The 25,712-nt window shown below is 54.1% G+C and overlaps 1 protein-coding gene across 1 annotated transcript in view; it reads left to right on the top strand.

Annotated features, from left to right (window-relative positions):
• Positions 1–311: 311 nt before the first annotated feature.
• The window catches only part of DNAJC11 (DnaJ heat shock protein family (Hsp40) member C11), a 43,046-nt gene continuing 17,645 nt past the window's right edge, over positions 312–25,712 (top strand). The window contains exons 1-3 of the mRNA XM_058674679.1: positions 312–439; positions 16,469–16,598; positions 18,965–19,038. Of these exons, the coding sequence (XP_058530662.1) occupies positions 368–439; positions 16,469–16,598; positions 18,965–19,038 (276 nt within the window). The 5' untranslated portion in view covers positions 312–367. The remainder of the gene's footprint in view (positions 440–16,468; positions 16,599–18,964; positions 19,039–25,712) is intronic.

Here is a 25,712-nt window from a genome sequence, read left to right as displayed (position 1 = left end):
CACGCCTGGACACAGGGCCCACAGGGGACAACACTGGTGGTGGCACAAGGGGCCATTCCCTCAACGCCCAGATCTGACTGCAAAGTTCCCCACTCCAGCAAGGATCTGCCGTTCGCGCCCCGGGGTGCCGCCGCTCACCCGCAGGCCTCGCGGGGGCAGGTGGCCCTCGGGCGGGTGGACAGCACGTGTCCGGCTCCAGCCCGTCTTCGGCCGCGCCGGGGAGCAGGGCGCAGGCGCGCTGTCGGGGCGGCGGGCGGCTCCGCGCCGCCAGGGGCCGCTGTGGCGCCGGCAGGCGGGCGCGCTGTCTGGGCGGCAGGCCCCTCTTGGGCACGGCCTCGCCGGTTTGGCCGGGTGAAAGGTTGCGAAGATGGCGACGGCCTTGAGCGAGGAGGAGCTGGACAATGAAGACTATTACTCGTTGCTGAACGTGCGCAGGGAGGTGAGGCCCGCGGCGGGACGGCCTGGGCGCTGCGGCCGGGCCCGGTCGTCCGGGAGGGCCGGGCTGGCGGCCTCCGCCGCGGCCGCGCACGCCGGTGACCCCCGACGCGCTGCGCCCGCCGCCCGGGGCTGCTGGAGCGGCCTCCGCCGCTGCCCACGGCGGCCGCAGGACCGGACCCCGCCGCCGTCCCCCACGCGGGCCCCCGGCCACGCGCGACCGGCCAGGGAGGCGGACGGCGGGCCCAGACCCGGGCCCCTGGACGTGGAGGAGGACGCGCGCGGGGGCGATGGGGACGAGGCCGGCGTGAAGGGCGGGCGGGCTTCCAAGGTCAGGTCACCGGGGGACGCGGGCAGCACGTCCACCTCGCCACGTGGGCCTGCGCCCGGGGCACACCCTGCTCCCACCCCGTGGGCTTCCCCCCGCAGCCCTACGGCAGGTGTTTCGGGCACACCTGATGTCCCTGCCGGGCAGGTGAACACGGCTGGACTGCTGTCCCTGGCACCCCACACGGTCACCACGGAACTCTCCGGTGACCCGTTTCTGAGAACTCGGCCTTTGCTAGGCCGCCCTAGGGCACCTAGGGGTGTTTGTTCTCTGTTAGAACTCGCACTGTAACCCGGGTGGGGCTGTGGGCAAAAAAAAAAAAAATGTTTCATTTTCATTGAAAATGCAAATTTTACAGAGAGAGGAGAGAGAGGGAGAGGGATCTTCCATCTGCCGGTTCACTCCCCAAGTGGCTGCAGCTGCGGGAGCTGAGCCGATCAGAAGCCAGGAGCCTCTTCCGGGTCTCCCACGGGGATACAGGGCTGCCAGGCTTGGGCCATCCTGGACTGCTTTTCAGGCCACAAGCAGGGAGCTGGATGGGAAGTGAGGCCGCCCAGATTAGAGCTGGTCCCATATGGGATCTTGGTGCATGCAAGGTGGGGATTTAGCCACTAGGCTATTGCACTGGGCCCTCTTTTAAGGATTATTTAGCTGTTTGAAAGAGGTACAGAGAGAGAGGTTTCTTTTTTGTTTTTTTAGAGAGATCTTTTAGCCACTGGTTCACTACTCAAGTGGCCACAGCAGCCAGGGCTGGACGAGGCTAAAGCCAGGAGCCCAGAGCTCCATTTGGGTCTCCCAACAGGTGTGTGACAGGGCTCCGGGCACTGAACCCATCTTCCAGGTGCAGAACAGGGAGCTGGATCAGAGATGGAGCAGGCAGGACTAACTGCTCCAACTGTGGGAAACAGGCACAAGTTTAGTTTGTTTCCAGTTCTTAGAGGAAAAGCTGCTGAATGAAGCCAGCCTTCCTGGAATGAGCCTTTCTCTCCACACAGATCGAGTTGGTCTAGGAGTGACAACTTAGTGGCCTTGACCTGTTTGCCAGGCTTAGCGGCCCCTAGGCAGCTGCAGTTGGTCAGGAGGGTGCGGAGCAGTGAGTCTAGCCAGGGTTCCAGGGAAGCATTTATTAGGTATGCTTTGAGACCACTGGGGTTTTCAGGCCTGACAGTGTTGTTGGACTCAAGGATGGGGTTCAAAGAAACGTTCCTTTTTATCTGTTTTAAGATATATTCATTTCAAAGGCAGAGAGAAAGATTTTTCCATCTCCTGGTTCACTCCCCAAGTGGCCTCAGCTACCAGATTGTGCCATTGGAGCTCCATGCTAGCGTACCACACCGTGACGGCCCGAGCACTGGGACCTTCACCCGCTGCCCTCCCAGACACATTCGCTGAGAGCTGTGTCCGAAACGGCGGAACAGCTGGCGTGCCAGGATGCAGGCCAGCCCTGCAGCAGCGGCTTGACTTGCTGTGCCACAGCACAGGCGCCACCAATGTTGAGCTGCTCCAGTGAGTGGAAGTGCCTCCCGTGCTTGTGGCTGTAGGTGAAATCTGTCTGAAATACACCCTCCTGTTGGAATCCCTGTGTGTGAAACTGCGTCCTCGGGTGAGGCAGCCAGTTTGTCTTGGGACCCTGGAAGCACAGCTGCGATCATGGTGTCTGCCCTTGGTCGTGGTTTTTGTTTAAGATTTATGCATTTTGGGCCCAGCGCCATGGCCTAGCAGCTAAAGTCCTCACCTTAAAAGCGCCAAGATCCCATACGGGCACCAGTTCTAATCCTGGCAGCTCCACTTCCCATCCAGCTCCCTGCTTTTGGCCTGGGAAAGCAGTCGAGCATGGCCCAAAGCCTTGGGATCCTGCAGCCACGTGGGAGACACAGAAGAGACTCCTGGCTCCTGGCATTGGATTGGCTCAGCACCAGCTGTTGTGGGGAGTGAATTATCAAATGGAAGATCTTCGTCTCTGTCTCTCTTCCTCTCTATATATCTGACTTTGCAATAACAATGAATAAAATAAATATTTTTAAAAAAATTAGAACACGGGCCCGATGCTATAGCCTGGTGGCTAAAGTCCTCACCTTGCATGCGCCAGGATCCCATGTGGGAGCCAGTTCATGTCCCGGCTGTTTCACTTCCCATCTAGCTCCTGCCTCTGGCCTGGGAAAGCAGTCGAGGACAGCCCAAAGCCTTGGGACCCTGCACCCGCATGGGAGACCTGAAGGAAGTTCCTGGCTCCTGGCTTCGGATTGGCACCGCACCGGCCATAGCAGTCAATCAGGGTGTGAATCATCGGACGGAAGATCTTCCTCTCTTTCTCTCCTTCTCTCTGTATATCTGCCTTTCCGATAACAATAAATAAATCTTTAAAGAAAAAGATTTATTCATTTTTATCGGAAAAGCAGATTTACAGTGAAAAAAATAATCCATCCTGTGGTCCGCTCATTCACTCCCCAAACGACTGCCACACTGGACCTAAGCCAATCCAAAGCCAGAAACCAATATGGGAAGCCAGCACTTAGCGGTGAAGTACTAGCCAGAGGGCCCCAGCACCCCTGCTGCTCGGGGGATGCGCCTTCGGGCCCCTGCACCCCTGCTGCTCAGGGAATGCGCCTCTGAGCAACCCTGCACCCCTGCTGCTCAGGGAATGCACCTCTGAGGGCCCCTGCACCCCTGCTGCTCAGGGGATATGCCTATGATGGCCCCTGCACCCCTGCTGCTTGGGGGATGCGCCTCTGAGGGCCCCTGCACCCCTGCTGCTCGGGGGATGCACCTTCGAGGGCCCCTGCACCCCTGCTGCTCAGGGGATATGCCTCTGAGGGCCCCTGCACGCCTGCTGCTCAGGGGATGCACCTTCGAAGGCACCTGCACCCCTGCTGCTCAGGGGATATGCCTCCGAGGGCCCCTGCACGCCTGCTGCTCAGGGGATGCACCTTCGAAGGCACCTGCACCCCTGCTGCTCAGGGGAGCCCAGACTTGCTCGAGAGCTCTCAGTCAGAAGCATTTGAGGCACCCTGGTAGTCTGACGTAAGAGTTACAAGGGTAACACAGTAAAGCAACTGGACTAATGTAGGAAGATCTCAGGTTGGCTTCAGAGTCTCCCCCTGGGTCTTAACCCTTCAAATGCCTCTTTTCCAGAAGGTGTAGCGGGAGTGGAACTGGCTAGCCAGGCCCTCCCACGAGCAGGGTGGTACTGGGCCAGTTTCTCTGTGCTACCAGTCTCCGGTGCACCAAGCAGAGCATGGTCGGCCTGCCTTCCAGGTGGGGTGGAGGATCTCTCTTTATCTCATTCTGTCTCTTCCTCTCTCTCTCTCTTTGTATCTTTGCCCTTCAAATAAATAAAATGAATCTTTAATCAAAATAGAAATACAGTCGTAAAAAAGTGGACCGAGGGCAGCAGGTTAAACCTCTGCCTGCAATGCCAGTGTTGCATGTGGACACCAACTCAAGACCCCGCTTCTCTGCTTCCAGCTTGGCAGAAGCTGGCCCGGGTGCTTTGACCCCAAGCCCTACACCAGCCCAGTCCAGCCCCGGCCATTGTGACCATTTGAGGAGTGAACCCATGGATGGAAGATCTGTCTCCCCTCTCTGTCACTCTACCTTTCAAGTTAGTAAGAAAATAAATGTTTAAGAAGCAGACCAAGGGCCCGGCGGCGTGGCCTAGCGGCTAAAGTCCTCGCCTTGAAAGCCCCGGGATCCCATATGGGCGCTGGTTCTAATCCCGGCAGCTCCACTTCCCATCCAGCTCCCTGTTTGTGGCCTGGGAAAGCAGTCGAGGACGGCCCAATGCATTGGGACACTGCACCCATGTGGGAGACCTGGAAGAGGTTCCTGGTTCCCAGCTTTGGATCGGCACAGCACCGCCCGTTGCGCTCACTTGGGGAGTGAATCATCGGATGGAAGATCTTCCTCTCTGTCTCTCCTCCTCTGTGTATATCTGACTGTAATAAAATGAATAAATCTTTTAAAAAAAAAAAAAGCAGACCAAAGGGCCTGGCGCAATGCTCAGCTGCTAAATCCTTGCCTTGCATCTGCCGGAATCCCATATGGGCGCCAGTTCATGTCCCAGCTATTCCACTTCCCATCCAGCTTCCTGTTTGTGTCCTGGGAAAGCTGTCAAGGATGGCCCAAAGCCTTGGGACCCTGCACCTGCATGGGAAACCCTGAAGAAGCTCCTGGCTCCTGGCTTCGGATCGGCTCATCTCTGGCCGTTGTGGCCACTTGGGTGTTGAAACTGCAGATGGAAGATCTTTCTGTCTCTGTTTCTCTCTGTAAATCTGCCTTTCCAATAAAAATAAATTTTAAAAAAATAAGAAAAAAGCCTCAAGCAGGTGCACGCAGGGCCCTAGCAGCACTGAGGTGCCTTCTGATCCCTCAGCCGGCTCCCTGACCGCCTCTGGGCACTCTTCCTAGTCAGGGAGGGTGAGGTGGGTCTGGAAAGATGTGTATCCCTGCTCACAACTTCCTGTTTGTAACCGTAAGCTGGGTCAGTGTGGTGCTTGGTGTGAGGCGTGAAGCTCAGAACCAAAAACTGTACACAGGTGAAGAGCGTTGTGTGAGCTGTGAGGCTGCAGCACAGCAATCTAGCCCGGGAGTCCTACCCTTGGGATGACCTTGAATGGGTCACATGCCCCTCCAGTCTCCATTCTCTAGCCTGCAGAATGGAGCTCCGGCTCGGAGAGGCTGGAGGGAGGCTGCTTGCCACAGGGCCTTGTCCTTGCTGTTCTGTGTGGGGGTGCCCCTAGGGAGCAGCTTAGCCTTTCCATCAGTGAGCAGGTGAGAGGTCATGGCAGTGCCTTAGGCACTTGCACGGTGCAGGGTGCCTCGCGGCTGTGAGTCACTGTGTGGTGCACGGTGCAGGGTGCCTCACTGTGGGTGGCTGTGAGTCACTGTGTGTAAGCACTTGCACGGTGCAGGGTGCCTCACTGTGGGTGGCTGTGTGTCACTGTGTGTAAGCACTTGCACGGTGCAGGGTGCCTCGTGGCTGTGAGTCACTGTGTGTAAGCACTTGCACGGTGCAGGGTGCCTCACGGCTGTGAGTCACTGTGTGTAAGCACTTGCACGGTGCAGGGTGCCTCGTGGCTGTGAGTCACTGTGTGTAAGCACTTGCACGGTGCAGGGTGCCTCGTGGCTGTGAGTCACTGTGTGTAAGCACTTGCACGGTGCAGGGTGCCTCGTGGCTGTGAGTCACTGTGTGTAAGCACTTGCACGGTGCAGGGTGCCTCGTGGCTGTGAGTCACTGTGTGTAAGCACTTGCACGGTGCAGGGTGCCTCGTGGCTGTGAGTCACTGTGTGTAAGCACTTGCACGGTGCAGGGTGCCTCGTGGCTGTGAGTCACTGTGTGTAAGCACTTTACGGTGCAGGGTGCCTCGTGGCTGTGAGTCACTGTGTGTAAGCACTTGCACGGTGCAGGGTGCCTCGCGGCTGTGTGTCACTGTGTGTAAGCACTTGCACGGTGCAGGGTGCCTCACTGTGGGTGGCTGTGTGTCACTGTGTGTAAGCACTTGCACGGTGCAGGGTGCCTCGTGGCTGTGTGTAAGCAGGTGCTCAGTCAGTATTTGTCCATCAGCAGGAGGTTTTGCTTTTTAAAATGCGAACCTACTCTTGGTGCCTTCATCCTGGGGCTGTCCACACCGGGTGCTGGGCTGTGGGTTCCCACCTTGTGTCGTCTTTCTCTGCTGAGAAGGCAGTTTGAACAGCTGTCTTGGAGCTGCCTCCTGCAGAGTTGGGGGTGGGGAGCCTCTGGGAGTTAAGGCTGACGCAGGAAATAGGGAGAAAGATCAAGAATAATCTAACAAAGCCCTGCCAAAGATGGCTGTTGGCTCTGAAGAGGACCCCCAGAGAGGAGGGGTGCCCAAGGGGGGCTCAGAAGCCGCGGGGGGCTGGGTGTGGCCTGTTGAGGATGCCCAGCCAGTTCCACTGCCCTCTCCCGGTGCAACTAGCAAGCAATGCCAGAGTAAGCTTGGCTGTGGAATTTTAGATTTTTATTAAACTTTCACATTTATTTTACTTATTTTATTTACACTCTGTCTTGTTCAAGAAAGGATTTAAGACAACTAGTAGATGAAACAATAAAGTGGGGGACATAGGTTTTACAGAGGGTGCAGTGTTTCTTCCTCCCCTCCGCCCCCCTGTGGTGGCCCTCCACCACCCAGGCTCCTGGGAAGGAGCTGGCCGCTGGGAGCTGGGAGCGGCAGCCCCACCTGCTGAGGGCCTGCCCCCCTCTTCTGCAGAAGCCAGGGCATTGTCCAGCAGGAGAGTGCCAGATTCTTGTGTGTGTATGCCAGTACAGGGTCTGGCACAGTCTTATCGCCCCAATCAGCTGGTGGTTGCAATTGCTGTGTCAATTCTGTTTCCAGCCCTGTCTTCCAAGTGAACCAATGAGTGTTGCAGTCCAGCCTGATTCTGCCCAGCACACACTCAGCCCTCACCCAAACCAGTGGGAGCTGTAGCCTAGTTGGAGCGACCCACAATAACCCCCACCAGGCCTGCCTCCTACCCTGGTTTGCCAGTATGTGCAGCAGACTAGTCCAGTCTGTCCCACATCCCATTTGGCCCTTGTACGTGTCAATGGGCATTGAAGCCTAGTTCAGCCCAACCAGGCCCACTGTCCAGAAAAATAGGCAGCATTCTGTGAGCACCTGTGCCCCGGGTGCCACTGGAAGCAGGGATCAGAGGACAGCTGAGGGCACATCACCTGGGACTTGCGTGTTAGGCATTGGTTGGCACCATTTGAAACGGCCAAAAGAAATGGTGGCACTTCTGAAGGGGTCAGCGTGACAGTGGTGACCTTGAGGCACACAGCCTGACAGCTGGCGCTGGGCTTGGTGTCACAACCACTTTCCTGAGCCTGTTACTTCCCTGTTGCGGGGCTCCCTGCGTGAGTGGAGTGCAGGTGAGACCCCATCCCTGTGAAGGGGTCCAGGTGTATCCACCTTGGAGGCAGCTGGGGCTTGGCATGCCGTAAGTGTGGTATGCTGTAAGTATGGGGGTCCTCATAGCTTTCCTGTGACTCCCGAATGGGGCCGCCTGAGTCAGGGCTGACGATTGGCTCTATTGCTCCGCTGCCAGACGGCTCTTTGGTCTCTTGGCTCCTCGGTGGTGCTGTTGGATGCTGGGGGTCTGATGCCCAGCCTCGGGCTTGAGTTCTCAAGCCTGCGGAAACCCTGTCGGGTTTGCTCTGCTGCCTGGAGTCCACAGAGGTGGCTCTGGGACCGCCCAGCCCCCTTCTGCACTGCTCCCACACTGCGCCCTTCCTTGCGAGGTGCTCATTCTCTGTGCTTTCTGGGGACTCTATCCCAGGGCTCATTCCTTACTGCCTCGGATGAAACCCAAGGCAGCAGCCAGTTGTGATCTGGAACTTACTCATAAGGAGAGGGTTCGCCCATTGAGCCTTTGCAGCAGACCCCTTTGTTTACATTTTGTTAGATTTTATTATTTATTTTATTATTATTTATTTACATGATTTTTTAAAAGATTGATTTATTTTTGTCGAAAACGCTGGTTCACTCCCCAAGTAGCCGCAACGGCTGAAGCTGAGCCAATCTGAAGCCAGGAGCCAGGAGCTTCTTCTAGGTCTCCCTAGCAGGTGTGGGGTCTTAAGGCTTTGGGCCATCCTCTACTGCTTTCCCAGACCACTAGAGGAGAGCTGGATGGAAAGTGGAGCAGCTGGAACACAGACTGGTGCCCATTTGGGATCCCTGCGTGTGCAAGGCGAGGACTTAGCAACTGAGCCATCATGCTGGGCCCTGGACTTTTATTCTTAAGGAAGTCATTGCAGGGTCAGCGATCTAGTCATTCTAGGAACTTACCCTGGGAGATGTCTTAGCTTTCAGTTTCACTTAGGGAAATTGAATTGGCTAAAGCTAGATACGAGAAGACAGCAAAAGCAGACGTGAGCCTTTGTGCCTGGGCCTTAGTGTGCCAGGGCCCGTGAGGACCACACACACCTGCAGCTTCTGGGAGAGGGACGGCGGCTCTCCCTTGCTGGGCACCACGGTTCCAGCTGGCAGAGTTCTCCCCTGGATTCTGTACGGCAGCGGAAGTGGCCACCTGTTCAGCGTGTGCCGCACTAGCACCAGTAGTGGTTTTTCTACAGGACACTAGATTTCTGCAGGAGCCCATGAATTTTATGCAGTTGCTTTTTTATCTGTTGTAGAGCTGAATTTTCACCAGACACAGGTTAGTCTCAGTTCACATCCTGCTCTGCTTGTGTGGCGTGCCTGGACTGCTCAGCAGAATGCGTTAGGACAGCCTGCACCTTGGCCTCCATTGCCACATGATCCAGAACATTGTTGGACTCTAGCTTTGAGGATGGATTCGTGGGCAGGAACCCGTTGCCTGGTTTTCCCATGTCAACACAGAGGGCAGGAAACACGGCCTCAGGGTGTGGCGGGGAAGTGAGTGCAGCGCTGAGCAGTGCAGTGGAGCGGGCGGGCTGTGCGTCTTTTGCTGTTGTGGCCAAGTCCAGTTTAAGGCTGCATCGGCACAATGCGCGTGTGAGTTAGGCCCTTGGCGTCCTCAGTGTCTACTGCAGTTCCCTCGTCACAGGAGGTACCCTTCCGGTCTGCACGGCGGCCCTGGCTCAGCAGAAAGCGTCCATCTGTCTTGGTGTTATTAGCTCTCAGAACCGCTTTATCCTTCAAAGTGTGTGAGTAGCAAGTGTCATTTAGAAAACGCAGGTTTTTATTAGCTGATGCAGTTCATTTCAGTCACATTGTTGTGGAACATATGGACAGTAACGAATTCCCGATAGTAGTAGTTAGGCGAACTGCCCAAACTCCAATAGCATAGAGTTTGTAGGGGCTTCGTTGATGAAATTCAGTGATGCAGATAGGGACTGGAATTTTGAGTTTAAAATTACAAACTTCAGCAACAAAAACTTGGTGGCTTTCGTGTTGCTGGACTGAGTGTGAGAGTGAGGTATTTGTAACTCGCTGCTGCTGTGCTCTGTCCCATCTCCAGCCGCTGTGGAGTACTCCGGTGCTGTGTTCCGAAGGCAGACTGGGCCTGCCAGCCCTGGGCAGGACGGTACTTGCATCTCTCCGAGCATAGCTCCTTCCAAGGAGTGATGTGCCAGGGTGACGTGCATGGCTCCCAGGCGCCAGTGTGAACCAGAGGCCCTCGTGCAGTGGTCCCGGAGCGCGAGGGCTCTGTCAGCCTGGGGACATTGCCAGGCGGGCCGTAGCTGCTGAGCACACTCGTTGGGATTCGTAGGTGGTTACCAAAGCATGTGGCCCAGCGCTGTGACAGGCTGCTTGGTGGAAGGACCCCTTGCATCAAGAGGGTTCCGAAGAGCTTTTGTGTGTATATTATAACTTGCTATTGAATTAAATGTTAAAACTGGGTAACTGATGCAACCCTGTTGCAGAACAAGACACAAATACAGATGTAGCGTTTCACAGTGTGGCTACAAGAAGCGAAGGGGCTTGGGCCTTCCTGTGCTGCTTTCCCAGGCGCGTGAGCCAGGATCCGTGTGTGTCTGATATGTGCATGTTTGCATGTGTAGCTGTACACAAGAGGCCCTTTTTGATAAGAATTCTAACAGAAGATTTTTTTGTAATAAATTCTTTTTCTGTTTGATGATGTTTACATAGTTGGGAGGGATGCATACCCCTGTGGACTGCAGGTTAGGGTGGGGAGCTTCCAGAAATGGGGGAAGTGGATAAGACAACTGTTTCCACTCTCCTTTTTTCTTCCTGTATTTGGGGATCGTGGGCAGAGAAAGGGAAGATGGCCACTAGGTGTCAGCCCAGGGTACCTGATGTGGAGCGTGTTCCGATGCTATAGGGCCAGGCACTGCGTCCTGACAGAGGAGTTCCCCAAGCTCCTCTCTCAGGTCACCTCTCAGTCACAGATCTCACTCACACCGATGAGTTCTTGGCCCCGCCTGACTTGGCCCACTTCCTGTTCTGGCAGGTGCAGCAGCTTGCCCAACCAGCCCACACCCATTCCGGCTACAGCCCAGCCACACCTGGTCCACCCCCAGACCCAATTCTCACATGGTTTGGTGGGTGCCAAGACCTAGCCCAGTCTGGCACACCCAGACCCAGCCCACACCCATGCCAGGATGTGGTGCAGCCATGTTCAGCTAAGTTCGCCACCCCCATTCTGGCTCTCACACTCACCAGTGGGAACCCCAGCCCAACCAAGGAATCCCCTTAGCTCCCTGACCAGGCCTACTCCCAGCGACAGAGCTTACACATGCCGCTGGTTGCTCCGATCCAGCCCAGCATAACGCATCACCCAACTTGGCCTCTGCCATCAGATGCTGCAACATAGCCCTGCCCAGCCTGCCTCAACCCTGTGTTTCTTGTAAACCAATAGATGTGATAGCCTAGCCTAGCCTGGCATGGCCTGGCCCACCTGGTCCAACCACCCCACCGCGCCCTCACCCTGAACCAACCCACACACCTGCCAGCAGGTGAAGCAGCCCTGCCTGGCCCGACCAACACCCAGCCCTGACTCACGTGCTCACCAGCAAGAGTAACAGCTCACCAGGGGAGTTCCCCAAGTTGCCCCACCATGCCTACTCCCAGACTCAGATCTCACGTGTGCCAGCAGGTGCTAGGCCCTTACCTGGCACAGGCCTTTGAGTGGTCATGCCTAGCTCAGCCCATCGCCACCCCCAACCCTTGAGCAAACCAGCTGGTGTGGCAGTCCCACAGGGGTGATCCCATGGTCCCCCAAAGAATCTCCCAGACCCAGTTCTCTTGCATGCTAAGTGGTGTCATGGCCCAGCCTCACATGGTCCATATCCTGTGCCGGTAGGCAATGGTTGATTCCAACAATCCCAGCTCGGATCGCCCACATGGACAGGCGTATTCATTTGGCTCTAAAAGGTCCTCTAGTTTCCCACTTCCAAACCGCCCGGTCTCAACCCCCTTGTTTACCTGCGAGCTCAGCCTGGTTTGTGGAAGTCCCCCAGAAGTCACTCCACCTGTCAGATTCTCCCTCAGCAGTCCTCTCCCCCACCCCGCACATCTCCAAATCTGCTCCTCTGCCTCCCATGCCCGAGTGCACAGATCCGTAAGTCCGGTCCTCCCGCAGTGTACTGTGCCAACCTGGGGCTGCCTGCCCACCCACCCAGGTCCCCAGAGTTTGCTGGCATGCCAGCATCTGCCCTTCACATATCTTTTAAAAAGAATAGGCAACTGTACTGGCACATTGAGAGGTACCCAGGCCCAGGTGCCCACCAGCTGTTAGCTGCATCCGTCTCAGCAGTGACACTGTGCTGGCACATTGAGAGGTACCCAGGCCCTGGTGCCCACCAGCTGTAAGCTGCATCTCTCTCAGCAGTGACACTTGCCTGATACAGTGCACCCTAGCCAGTTAACCACAGCTCGGGTGGCAGAGTTCATTTGGGAGGCAGCGAGAGAATTCTGCTGGCCCACTGCTGAAGTGGCCACAAAGCGGACTGAGCTGGTGCCAGAGCCAGCAGCTGAGGGTTCCATCCTGGTCTCCCACAACAGTGACAGCAGCTGAGGGCTCCATCCTGGTCTCCCACAACAGTGACAGCAGCTGAGGGCTCCATCCTGGTCTCCCACAACAGTGACAGGACCCAGTTTTTCTGCCATCACTTCTGCCTTCCAGGATCTTCCCTGGCAGAAGACTAGAATTGGAAGTTGGACCAGGAATTAAATGGAAGTGGTTTTGGTTTGTTTTTTTTTAATGATTTAATGATTTATTTTTATTGGAAAGGCAGGTTTACAGAGAGGACAAAGAAAGATCTTCCATCCGCTGGTGCACTTCCCAGGTGGCCACAGCTGCTGGAGCTGAGCCAACCCGAAGGCAGGAACCAGGAGCTTGTTCTGGGTCTCCCAGGCGGATGCAGAGTCCCAAGGCTTTGGGCCGTCCTTGACTGCTTTCCCAGGCCACAAGCAGGGAGCTGGATGGAAAGTGGGGCAGCTGGGATATGAACCTGTGTGTATGGGATCAGGGCACTGCAAGGCAAGAATTTAGCCCCTGGGCCACCGTGCTGAGCCCCTGAGGCACCTTGATGTGGGCCAAGGTTAGGTCAGATGTCTGTTTCTTGTTTTCATTTTGTAATTTTTTGACAAAGAAGGGGATGGAGGGAGAGCCCTTCCCTATTGCTGCTCTCCGAATGCCGCAGCGGCCAGAATCCGGCTTCTGGGTCTCCCCGGGTGTGCGTTAGCAGGAAGTTGGTGTTGGGAGAGCCAGGAGGGTCTCTGAGGCGCTCACATCAGAGGCGGCCATCGTGCCTGGTGACGTAGCTGCTGGTCTGGCCACCCGTGGCTGCTGCTCATCCTGTCCTGTGAGCTCCCCTCGTGGTGATGCTCTCGCTTGGTCCTGAAAATTGTGTAATAGTGTGTTGTGTTTTTTATTTTTATTTATCTCTGTGTATTTTCTAATTCTGTTAGATTTCTGGTAATTCTGTTTCGATTTGTTGCTTATTTAGAGAATGTTGTTTAATATCTGCAAAAGTATTTTTTCAGTTTTCCTTGTGTTGCTAATTTCTGACTTCATCGCTTTGCGGTGGAAGGTACATTATACTGTGCTGGTCAGCTTAAATAGGTCCAGGCTTGATGGGTGGCCTCACAGTCTGCCAGTGAGAATGTAGCCAGATGGTTGAAGTGATAGAACTTTCTGGACCTAAACCATGATACATCTCTTAATTTTGTTATAGAATTTTAGGAATAAGTATCTAATGTTAGGTATCCTTCTTGATATCTCATTACATTTTGAAGTGATCCCAGTATTTTTATGATAGTGAAAGAGGTTATCATTCATGAAATATCGAACTAGTGACCTTAACGATTCAGTAATGATGAAAGGCCCAATCCAACCTTTTATTGAATATGATATTTATTAAAAATGAAACTTCTCATTTCCATTATTTAATCAATAGCACATTATTCTGTTTAATAATGTGATAAAAGAATGTCTCACAGAGTGGATATTCTCTCCCTTGTCATATAGTTTAATTTTAATAACTAGAAAATGGCATTCTAACCTAAAGCCAGCTAAATATGTCTGTCCAATCTTGTAACTTTTATGAGTTGAGGGAGAGCAGTTAAATTGTCAGAAAGAAAATAATTTCTAATGACTAAAGCCCTTCCCTAGCCACCTCATGTAAGTCAGCCACAAGCTGCATTTTTATTTCCCCGTTATTTTCTGTTTAAAACACTGAAGGTTAGTATAGGTGGCATGTTGGCCAATGAGGCAGGAAATGCATTATATATTTACCATTGGCGGGAAGGGGACTTACACCGGGAAGAAGACAAGGGAGAAATGTGGAGGTGAAAATCCTGGGACCCTTTCCTCCCAGGACCCTGTCTTTTGTTGAAACAGGAAGCGTGGACTGAGAAGGGTCTTCCCCGGAGCATGTGGGCCTGCCAGGTCGCTGCCTGCGTGGGGGTCCTCGCTGTCCCCACACCAACACAGTCTCTCTTTCGCATCACTCAGGTCTCCTAAAGGTTGTGGGAATTGGGTGGCCACATTCCCCCTCTGTTGTCACACACTGGTACAGGTACCTCCTGTTCCCCGTGTGCCCCTACAACAGCTGTGAGAGGGTGCTGTTGTCACACACTGGTACAGGTACCTCCCGTTTCCCGTATGCCCCTACAACAGCTGTGAGAGGGTGCTGTTGTCACACACTGGTACAGGTACCTCCCATTCCCCGTGTGCCCCTACAACAGCTGTGAGAGGGTGCTGTTGTCACACACTGGTACAGGTACCTCCCGTTCCCCGTGTGCCCCTACAACAGCTGTGAGAGGGTGCTGTTGTCACACACTGGTACAGGTACCTCCCATTCCCCGTGTGCCCCTACAACAGCTGTGAGAGGGTGCTGTTGTCGAGCTTCTGGAGAAACGAGAGGCTTCATACAAGCTGCTCTCTGAGCCGGGCACCTGCCTCCAGTGAGGAGCCTGGGTTGAGCTCCTGACGCTTGTCCTTGGCCTGACACAGCCTCAGCGGGCATCTGGGGAAGTGAACCGCGGATGGACTGTTTCTCTTTGTCATTCTGTGTGTCTGCTTTCAGATAATAAACTGTGATTTCTAAGATTTTGCAGTAGTGGACACTGTTGGTTTTGTTCTCACACTGTCCCAGAGAGACCTGGGTCACAGCTCTCACATCCACACACAGGCCGTGCGTCTCGAGTGCCAGCGTGGACGGCTGGTGTGTTGTACAGCTCATCAGTAAAGGGGGCGGAGAGAGAGGGAGGCATTTGACTGTAACTGTTGAGCCATGTGGTTCCCAAGGCCGCCCCTAAGGGAAGTTAGAGGCTGGTCAGCCGTAGGAGTGGTCTTGGAGAGAATCTGGTCTTGGAGAGCAGGGAAGCTTGGTCTGCACAGGTTTGGACCTGTCTCTGGTGGAGCAGCAGCTCGGGACCACCTTCAGGAGCCCCAACAGGAAGTGACAGATGTACTCTGAGCTAGCAGGCCGGTCCAGCCCCTGTGTCAAGTTCAAGCTGAGAGGCCCTTGGAGATCATGCAGCTGACCCCCTGGCCTGGCCCGCTGCAGCCTCTGGGTTGCTGTGGCCGTGTCTCCTGTCCCCTTGTGGAGTCCTCCATGGGGAACTCTGTAGAGGCACGGATGAACCGGTTCTCCAGCGCCTGAGTGAGTTCTTCCTGAAGTACAGAAAACTTTGACCTGTTTGGTGAACAACTCATTAGTGGAACCGAGAGAATGCAGAAATAGGAGTGTGGCCTGACCTGGTCCCTGCGTTGGCCTCCTCAGTCTCTCCCGGGGAACCTGCACTCCAGTCCTGACGCACCCATGCTTGCTCTGGGGGCCGAGCTCCTGGGGCGCCCCCACTGTCCTCTGGGGGGGCCAAGCTCCTGGGGCGCCCGCACTGTCCTCTGGGGGGGCCAAGCTCCTGGGGCGCCCCCACTGTCCTCTGGGGGGCCGAGCTCCTGGGGCGCCCCCACTGTCCTCTGGGGGGCCGAGCTCCTGGGGCGCCCCCACTGTCCTCTGGGGGGCCAAGCTCCTGGGGCGCCCGTACTGTCCTCTGAGGGGCCGAGCTCCTGGGGTGCCCGCACTGTTCTCTGGGGGGGCCAAGCTCCTGGGGCGCCTGCACTGTCCTCTGGGGGGGCCGAGCTCCTGGGGCACCCACACTTCCCTCTGGAGGTGAGCTCCTGGGGCCCGCACCGCTGGTTTTGGGCCTTCTGGGCTTATTTTCAAAAGGACAGCTTAGGAGACTGGGAGAGGCGTCGGGGCGGCAGGGCGGGGGGTGGTTCTGGGAGGGGAGGTTGAGGAAGCGTTCACTATGGCCTTGCAGCATCAGAGGCTGAAACGGATGTCTGGATTTCAGTTTTCTGTCTTTTCAGGATTGGTGTGTATTGTCTGCTTGGTCCAAAGTGGATTGAACGCCTGTCGCTTTGTTAGGCTGCACAGATTCCCGGTTGAGAGGGCCTTTCCTGGTTCTTGTTAGATCACTGGGGTGGAAGTGTGAACCAGGCTCCGGCACATTTTAGTTCCAGCTCAGAACATAGTGGGCCAGGCTGGGGAGTCAAGCTTCCGCTCCGTCTGGGAGTAGTGTTTCTGGCACAGTGGTCCCAGTCGGTGCACGTGGCTGGTCACCCGTGAGTGGTGCGAATGAGATCGTGTTGTTAAAGAGCGTGACTGTGTGTCTCCTTGGCCAGGACGCCGCACAGGTGACCCTGTGGCTGCAGGTCCCTTCCCCACGCTGCTTCTGGCCTTCCTCGCGTTGGTGCCACGTTCTCTTCCTGATGGAGTGTTTCCTTCCTCAGGCCTCTTCTGAGGAGCTGAAAGCTGCCTACCGGAGGCTGTGCATGCTCTACCACCCGGACAAGCACAGGGACCCGGAGCTGAAGTCACAGGCGGAGCGGCTCTTTAACCTTGTTCACCAGGCGTATGAAGGTCAGGGGGCCCAGCCCGGGGGCAGCGGGGTGCGCTTTCCCACAGTCCTCTGCCGCAGCGTGTGCAGTGACTGACCGCGCCCAGCCCGCAGGGGAACCGTCGGTGTAGATGGCTGGCTGGTTTTCTTCTGAAGGAAACTCTTGGAGGGAAAAGGCTGGTGGGTGTGGGGAAGCGTTCTTTGTTCTTTCTTGGTGAAGAGAAACAAGCACATTTCTTGAAAAACATTTCGCTTCTTGAAAAGTGATTTTTATTGAGTCTGTAGCATCCAATTAAGGAAAGATACTAACAAGAAGAAAAATAACGCGAAGGTAAAGAAGAAATAGAACCAAGTAACTGAAAATGCTATACTTCGGTGTAGCAGAAAGAAAACAGTGTGGTGTGTTTACACAATGCCCAAGCCCTAGTGGGTGCAGAGTATCCGTTTGTAATGGTGAAACGACCTAGACATGGAGAGGAGTGATTTTACTACATTGTGGCTGCATTAAAGAGTTGTACACTTTTACATGGTAAGTTGGGAAGGTTCATATCATGTATTTTACCACAATTTTAAGCATAAATATCTGTTCATCACTGTTAGACTATATAATACATAAGATGAAATGTTCGCTCCGGAGCTATTGGTGATTTGTCCTTTAAGTAGGCAGAACCAAAATTCAGTGGCATCGACTCCTTACTGCAGACACACTGTGTATGAGGTGGTTACCAGAGAGCTAGACTTGGATAACTGTATACGTGAGCTGTCGGGCTCCATGCTGCCACATGAACTCTTCGGACCACCTGCGTGACCAAGTCTGTTCCTCTTGCTGTGGTCCGTTGTCTAAGTGTTACTGTCACTGTCACCCAGGTAGCCTGTTATGATTCTGGAGGGGAGGGGAGGAGTCCACAGGACACCTGACCCTGCTTGCAGGAGGACAGCCCGCAGCACAGCCACCCGACTTTGCCTGGAGACTCAGGGAAAGCAGAGAAGAGACGAGTCCCGCCGAGTCCTGGAGATTGGCTCTAGCCGTTTGCCTCCGTGTTTCCCAGGGCTCGGCCTTTCTTTCCTGTTAAGTTTGATCGTGGATAGAGTCATTTATGTCATCTTCTAGTTAGACCTGACTACGTGGGAGCTGTGGGGAGGGGTCCCGAGCGGAGCTGCACCACGCAGAGGAGAGAGGCGGTGCCTGCTGGCCCCAGCGACGGGCGGCTTTGGTCTCTGTCCTTCACTGCCTTGCCAGCCTGTCTGAGAAGTCGGTAGATGTGGCGGACATCATGAAAGGGCTTCTCGCGAGTGAGTTACAGATAGAGCTGGGCAGCAGCAGATAGCCGTAGCTGCGTACTGAATAATGTATCGTGTTTTTATAATATCTGATCCTGTCCTGGTTTTACTTTAAGCTTCTTTAGCAGCTAGAATCAACTTAAAAAAGGATTATTTGAAAATAAATTTTTTAAAAAACACAAAGAAGCAAAAAATTATTTGAAGGACAGAGCAGGCAGGGGAGAGAGGGAGAGAAGAGTTTGCACCTGCTGGTTGACTCCCCACATGGCTGCAGTGACCAGGGCTGAGCCAGGCTGGAGCCAGGAGCCTGAAACAGCGTCTGGGTCTCCCACCGCGGCAGCAGGGTCCTGAATACTGAGGCCATCTTGTGCTGTTTTCCCAGGGGCTGCTACAAGGAACTGGACCAGAGGCGAGCCTGTGGAGGCGGTGCTGGCAGGGCCTAACCCAGTCCTCGCTACGCCAGCGCCTGCAGTGAATCCCTTCAAGCCAGTGTACTTCATGCTGAGTGGCAGGAACTTAGCAGATTCCAAACACCATCCTCTAATGATTGAAGGAGTCATAAAGTACCTTGTACTAAGGAGACCCAACCTTTCTTGTTAGGCCTAAGCTGAGGAGTGGCAGCTGGCACTGAGGCACAGCCTGGTACACCTCTGCTTGTGAGCCGGCTTCCCACGGGAGCAGGTGCCAGTCCAGTCCCAGCTGTTCAGCCTCTGATCCCGATCCTCTCCAGTGCAGCTGGAAGAGCAGCAGAAAGCATCCCAAGTGCTTGGGACCGGGCTGTTCGTGTGTGAGACCAGCTGAGTTCCGGGCTCTGCCTTGCACGGCCGTGGCTGCCATTGGGGGGTCCCAGCAGACTGAAGAGCTCTACCTCTACCTCTTCCTTCCCCTCTCTCTGTAATTCTGCCTCTGGAATAAATAAATCTTGAAGTAAACAGAGAGAAGAGAAATGAAAAGAAATACAGAGGACCTCTAGGAGGATTATGACTGGACAGGGAGCAACAGCAAGATAGGAACTTAGCTGTACTGTGGGCAGGGATGTCAGAACGGAAAGGGAAATCTAACACTTTGTAAACATGTTGTATTGTGTTTGTTTTGTTTTTAATTGCAGTGCTTAGTGACCCACAAACCAGGGCCATCTATGACATATATGGGAAGAAAGGACTGGAAATGGAAGGATGGGAGGTAAGAGAACCTGCACATTGGCATCCCAGAAAAGTCATTTAAGCAGCTCTGACACAGCTACCCCCAGAACTCTGCAGCCTTCAAGACCATTTGAGGACATTGGAACCCCCTTTCGTGTGTTGAATTCCAAACGTTGAGTTCTAGACGTGGCTCTGACAGTTTATAACGCTGAGCCTGGACGAGTCTGGCTGGCCCTCCAGCTTGCTGATCTATCACTGTTACCAAAGAGTGAAGAGGAGTGGACTGTCCGGGGTGGGGTGCCAGGTGGGTCAGCCGGTTGGTGGGAGCTGACGTCCTGAGGGCTGACTGTGCAGCGCACAGTCCCTCCTGGGGTCCCGCCTTGCTGCATACATTTGGGCCTCTCGCCTTGCGTTCTCAGTGGCTGCATTTAGCAAGTGTTTCTCCTGGGGAATGTGGAAGGAGGGGATGAGAGGGAAACTGCCATGGTGTTCCCTTCCCGTTGTGATGTGCTCTCAGAACCTCGTCAGGGAAAGTGAGTGGATGTCTGAATATTCACAGTAGTAACGTGCTGGGGAATGTCTGTGAGGCAGGGTGCCCCGGGCGGCTGTGCTGCATCCGGCCAGTCACTGAACTGTACAGCGTCCTGCTGTGACCCGAGAGCTAGTCACCTGGGTGACGTGTCTTCTGTGTCATTATCTGAAAGTGAGGACATGGACATCAAGTGAAAAAAGGAACATCAAAGTTAGTTGTAAAGCTCTGATTTGCTACAATGGCAGATATTAATTGATTTCATTAAAGAACCCTGTTCTGATACCCAGGAAATTCTCATGGACTATTTATTAATCCTGTTGAGTTAACTTTCATTTAGGGTTGCTTTTTATTTTCCATTGTTGCGTGAGACCCCCTTGACATGTTTTAGGTGTTTCTCGTTTTTTAGTTGTTTAGTGTTCATGTTGTTTACGTAGGTGAGGGGGTGTACACCCATGTGGGCCTCCAGTTAGGGTGCGGAGGGTCAGGTATGTAGGAAGGTGGGATAAATGTTTCAGTTGTTTGTTTCTCCTGTGTTCACAGCAGGGGAAGCAGAGTGGGCTACTCCTTGCCCTCAAACTGCATCAGCCCCCCAGGATGGGGGACAGTGATTTGATGATGCGTTAGACCCCGGGGGGAGAACGTTCCAGGGCGGCTCCTGAGTGGTTTTGGTCGTTGTGCGCTGTCAGCTTCATCGCACAGTATGGAGAAGATCTTCCCAAGGTCTTTTTGCTGACCATGTCCGCCTCGGTGTGCATCCACAGACCCAGACACTGGCAGCCAAGCTGGCTAGGAGAGGTGTCCAGCCCTGCTGCCTGCCACCTCTAACGAGGCAGTCATGTCCTCTGCTGCCTAGGTGGGCCAGCTGCCCCTGTGTGCCTCTGGGCATGCTGGCCACTGCACAGCATTGGCAGCTGAGGAGGCCCAGTCCTGATACATGCTTTCCAAGGTTGAACCACTCATCTTGTGATTTTTCCTGTGGCTGGGATTGGAGTCCTGTGATCTAGTTGGAGAGTACCCCAGGAAACCTCACCTGGGGTGACCTCAGACTTGACTCTGTGTGCACCAGCTTCTGCGGGGTCAGGTTGAGTCCATTGCCCATTGCCACCAATGCACATACTGGTGGCTGCAGCTCCATTTCATACTGGGAACAGAAGCCCAGCCCAGTCCAGCCCAGCCTGCCAGAGGCCCAGTCCTCACACACTGTAGCAGGTGCTGCAGCCTAGTCAAGGCGACCCCCAGTAACCCCCACCAGGCCCACCCCCAGCCCCAGTTTTTACATGTGCCAGCATGTGCTGTGGCCTAGTTCAGCCCATCCTGCATCCCATCTGGCTCTCACGCATCTGTGGGTGCTGCGGCTTAGCTTGACCTACTCTTCCCACATGTATATCAGCAGGTGCTGTCACCTTGTGCTGCCTGGGCTGCCCCCAACCCTGGCTGCATGCTCACCAGTGGGAGCTGCGGCCTAGCAGGGGAGTGCCCACAGTTCCCCTGCCAAGCTCTCTCTCAGCCCTGGATCTTGCACTTGCCAGGCTGTACCATTGTTCACTTGACATGATTCACACCCAGTCCTGGCACTTGCCAGTGGATACTGTGGTCTGTCCCCAGACCCAGCCCACATGCTGACTGACGGGTGCTAAAGCTCAGCCCACCCACAGTCCCAGCTCTCTCAACTAGTGGAAACAGCAGCCTAGCAGCGAAGTCCCCAAAGTTCTCCTACTAGGCCTGCTCCCAACCCCGGGTCATGTGCATGCTGGTGGATTGTGACAAGGTCCACCCCAGTCTGAGCATTGGTCAGCAAATGCTTCAGCCCAGGCTGCCCTTGGCCTTCCCCCAGCCCCAGCTCTCATGCTCGCTGCTGGGAGCTACAGCCTAGCAAGGAAGTTCCCCTACCAGGCTCACTTCTAGTTCCAGATCTCATATGTGCCTGTGGCCCAGCCTGACATGGCCCATCACCTCCAGTCCTGGCACTCACCAGCAAGTACTATGATCTGGCCCATCTCCAGACCCGTACCTAGGTGTTTGGTTTTAAGCAGATGTGCCTGTCTCATTCTTGAATGAAAACCTTCTAAAGACCTTCAGGGAACAGTCAGCTTGAGACTCTGCTGGGTTGTCCAGTTTTCTCCAGTCCATTCTTTCCCTGTTGTTTTATGTCTGATTTTTCACTCATCTGCTTGCCCTTACTGCCCGCAGCCGGCTCTTGGCTCGTGGTCTCTGGCTTGTTGGAAACAGCACTGCCTCGTGTCGCTGTTAAGCCTGAGAGCTTAGCATTCCCCTTTCATGTTTACCACTTTTCACGTGTTACACACCACTTTCAAGCTCCCCTGCCCTGGGAAGCCGTGGGCTGCTTGCAGCATTTCAAGGCACTGTCAGCCCCTGGTACATGATCCTCGCACAGAGTGCAGGGTTTTAGTACCCTGCAGCCCTGTCCCATCTCTGCCGCATGGTTTCCTACTGCCAAACCCTGTTATCACCTTTGGAAAGAAAGCAAAGCCGCACGTACAGCAGCAATTATAAGAATATGTAGGCAGTCACAGGTGATGGGTGAGTAAACTTTGTATTGTTTTATTTTTTATTTCATGATACAATTCCACAGGTTCTGGGATTTCCCTCATCCCCTCCCCAAATTCACTCTCCACAGCTGATTTATATTCTGATTTTTTGGTGAACCCATCTAAGGTAATAAAATTCTCATGGTTCAGAATTAACTTTTCCTATTTTCCGCATTGGTACTAAGCCTTCGCTGCGAGGTAAGATGCCTCAGTGGAACTACACAGATAATCACCGCAGAGACCTTCAGCGATGGTCAGTGCGTAGGAGATAGTGGCAACACCAAGCCATCCTGCCCGCTGCGCGAGCCCAGCAGCAGGCGTCCTCCCAGGGTGCAGCGTTCCTACCCAGAGTGTGAGCTGTTGCTGCCAAGGACCCACGAGCTGTGTCTTTAGGAGGCTCAGCACCCGGTGGCCGGTGGAGGGTGACGGGCACCGCTAGTGTCCTGAGTGTCTGAGATGTCTGTGCGGAAGTCCCGCCCATCCCCTGCAGGTGGTCCACGCATACTTCACTGCTGGACACCAGGAAGACGTGGCTTCTTTGGATTACGGAATGGCCACTTTTCATTCCTTATTTTGAAACTTAAGGAGATAGAACTACTCCCACCTTGTACCATCAAACTGTTTTAGCTCTTTAAGTAAGTTGTATTTGCAGTGAAGTCTTCATTAAATTAGGATTTTCGTCAGAATGGTGCAGATCCAACTTGGAGCTTTGGGACTGGCGGTGTTGAACCTGGTGACGGCTGGCCAATGGAATGGAAAGTGCATAGCCCAGATTGCTCGGAGATTCTAAAGGATTTAGCATTGCATGCTCGGCCCAGGCCCCCATCATGCATTCCATACATGAGCCGTATTTTACTTCACTGCTCTGACATCAAGCTGAGAGTGTCAGAAGCCACTCTCTCTTCAAAGCTGTGATACAGTCAAGATGGTGAAAAACAGGGAGAATCTGGAACTGTCCTAGAGCAGAGATGGAGCCGACTCAATCCTAAATGCTGTGTGGCATCCTGGGTAGGCTCCTGGCACAGAAAGGGGGACAACTGGTGAAACCCAGGACTGTGCACAGTTAGACACACTGGTGACGGTCTCTGAAATGTGGGCGGTGTTAGCACTGGAGGACGCTGGGTGCTGTAAAGTTCTAAACAACTTTCTGAAATGATTCCAAAATTAAAAGTTGATTAGCTAGAATCATAGCGTTTTCAGACCAGCCAACAATTTAGGGATTGGGCAGCTTAACCCCCCTCATTTTTTTAAACATTAGTTTTATTATTTTCCATGATACGTTTTTGTAACTATGGGGCTTCTCCCCTCACCCTCCCCGCCCACCATTTCCCTTCCTGTTATTGCAGTAGTATAATCCTTCAGTAGTAGTTTCAAGTTTAACATTCTGCAATTTAAGTACATCATGGCATTATAGGTACAGACAATGATAGGATTTTAGAGCCAGAAAACAAGCTTAGAGGATAACTCTCCTGCCTGCATGTACAGGAGCATTCCATTTCTGACATCCCCAGGGCGCCTGGCTCCCAGAGGTCTCATCCCGCGCCCCCTTGCCCATCCGTCCCAAGTGGTGTATGGAGAGGGACCAGCTGGTGACTGCTCCGGGTGAGCGTGCACCTGTGTGGACCCTGACCACGAGGGCTGTGGCACTGTTGTTGCAGGGTGTGAGAGCGATCACACTGGACCCCAGTAGGATGTTAGGAGGAGTTTTTATTGCCCAAGCTTGGTGACAGCAGCTCCTGCTACACTCCAGGAGCCACTGCTGAGCCGCCAAAGTCAGATTTTTAAGCTCTCATCCTGCAATCAGATTGAGAACCACACAGTACAAACAAGGTTTCAGGCAGGCAGGGAGTTGCCAGAGCCCCACGTTTTCCCGTAGCTACCCTGATCTAGTACCCTAGGAGGCCGGAGGGACCAGGTGGCGGAACCTCCCCAGTGATTACCCTGCTGTCGGTTGTGAATGGTGCAGAAGGCAGAAGGGGTGGGATAATTGAATGGTGCAAGAGGAGGTAGGAAGGACTGGGTACAGAAACTCTGGCAAGCCACGCTTCTGGTCACTGGCGGCGCCCCATTACACTGTGGGCTTTGTTCCTGAGTGCTGAGAAGGAAGAGGTGGTGGTAGCACATTTGGCTGAGTCCCGTTCCACCCTCCAGCCTCGTGTCTTCTGGTTAGAGATGGGTGAAGTCGTCATGGGTGGCAGAGGCCGGAGGGAGCTGAGGCTGAGGCGCCCTGGCCAGCACCCCTCACCCCCAGGCTGGGTGGCTCCCTGTGCTTCCGCACCAGTAGTTGCAGAGCTTGTGTCGGATATGACTAGAGGCAGTCATCGACACACTGGAGTTGTTTTCTCTGGAGCTTGTTGCAGTGTAGCACGGAGAAGGTAATTTGCTGTGGTTAATTCTATCCACAAAGGCTGAACAAATATTGCCCTGCTATATAGCTCCTTGGAGCCTGACATTTTCTAGGGTTTTTTTTTTCCTGTAGGACACAAATCCAGAATATTAATTCCTACAGTTTTACAAATTGGTTTATGGAAAAATAGCAGTCTATGGATCTGCTTATGTCACTGGTTAAGGTTATAGCTGATCACACTTTGGTCTAATTGGATTTTTAAAAAAGATTTATTTATTTTTATTGTAAAGTCAGATATATAGACAGAGGAGGAGAGACAGAGAGGAAAATCACTCCCCAAGTGGCCACAACAGCTGGAGCTGCACCGATCCAAAGCCAGGAGCCAAGAGCTTCTTCAGGGTCTCCCACACAGGTGCAGGGTCCCAAGGCTTTGGGCCGTCCTCGACTGCTTTCCCAGGCCACAAGCAGGGAACTGGATGGGAAGTGGAGCTGCCGGGATTAGAACTGGCACCCATATGGGATTCTGGCTCATTCAAGGCGAGGACTTTAGCCACTAGGCCACCGTGCTGGGCCCCTAATTGGTGTTTTTAAGCCAGACTCCTGTTGAGTAGAGCACTGAGGTGGCGTGTCACAGGCGACAACAGCCCCGTACAGGCTGGGCTGTCCCTCTCAGCCTCCGGGGTTGGCCCACTGCTGGACTCTCCTCGTCCTTGGGCAGGACGGGGCGTCTTCCAGGCTGAGTGGGAACGGCAGTTGCGTTCATCGCCCCGGATCTCTTGTTGCATTGATGGTGATGATGGGCGAGGCTCCCTGGGGTTTGAGAACATCATGGGAGCTCTGCACTCAGGCTGAGAGGAGTGATGGCGGCCTGGGCCCACGTGCTCCTGATGCTCCTGGGCCTGGTGGGAACTGCAGAGCAGTGACACTCATGTAGGCTGTTCTTAGAGGACTTCAACAGTCTTTTCTTACTGTGATGGTTTCTCTGAGAGTCACCTCCTCCTTTTTAATCATCATCTTCCTGTTGCGCCATTAGAGGGAAAAGCAGAGTAGCATTGCGAGCACTCCTCAGCCCTGCCGGGGCTAGCTTTGTAGGGCTCTTCTATACAAGATAATCTCAAGTCGCCCACAGCCTGTAAATCACATTTTTTTTAAAGATTTATATATTTTTTTATTGCAAAGTCAGATATATATAGAGAGGAAGAGAGACAGAGAGGAAGATCTTCCATCCGATGTTTCACTCCCCAAGCGGCCACAACGGCCCGTGCTGCACCAATCTGAAGCCTGGA

Source organism: Ochotona princeps, chromosome 2 (genome assembly GCF_030435755.1).
Source record: "Ochotona princeps isolate mOchPri1 chromosome 2, mOchPri1.hap1, whole genome shotgun sequence".
In the NCBI taxonomy this organism is placed as follows: domain Eukaryota; kingdom Metazoa; phylum Chordata; class Mammalia; order Lagomorpha; family Ochotonidae; genus Ochotona; species Ochotona princeps.
This window is presented reverse-complemented; position numbering and strand designations above follow the sequence as displayed.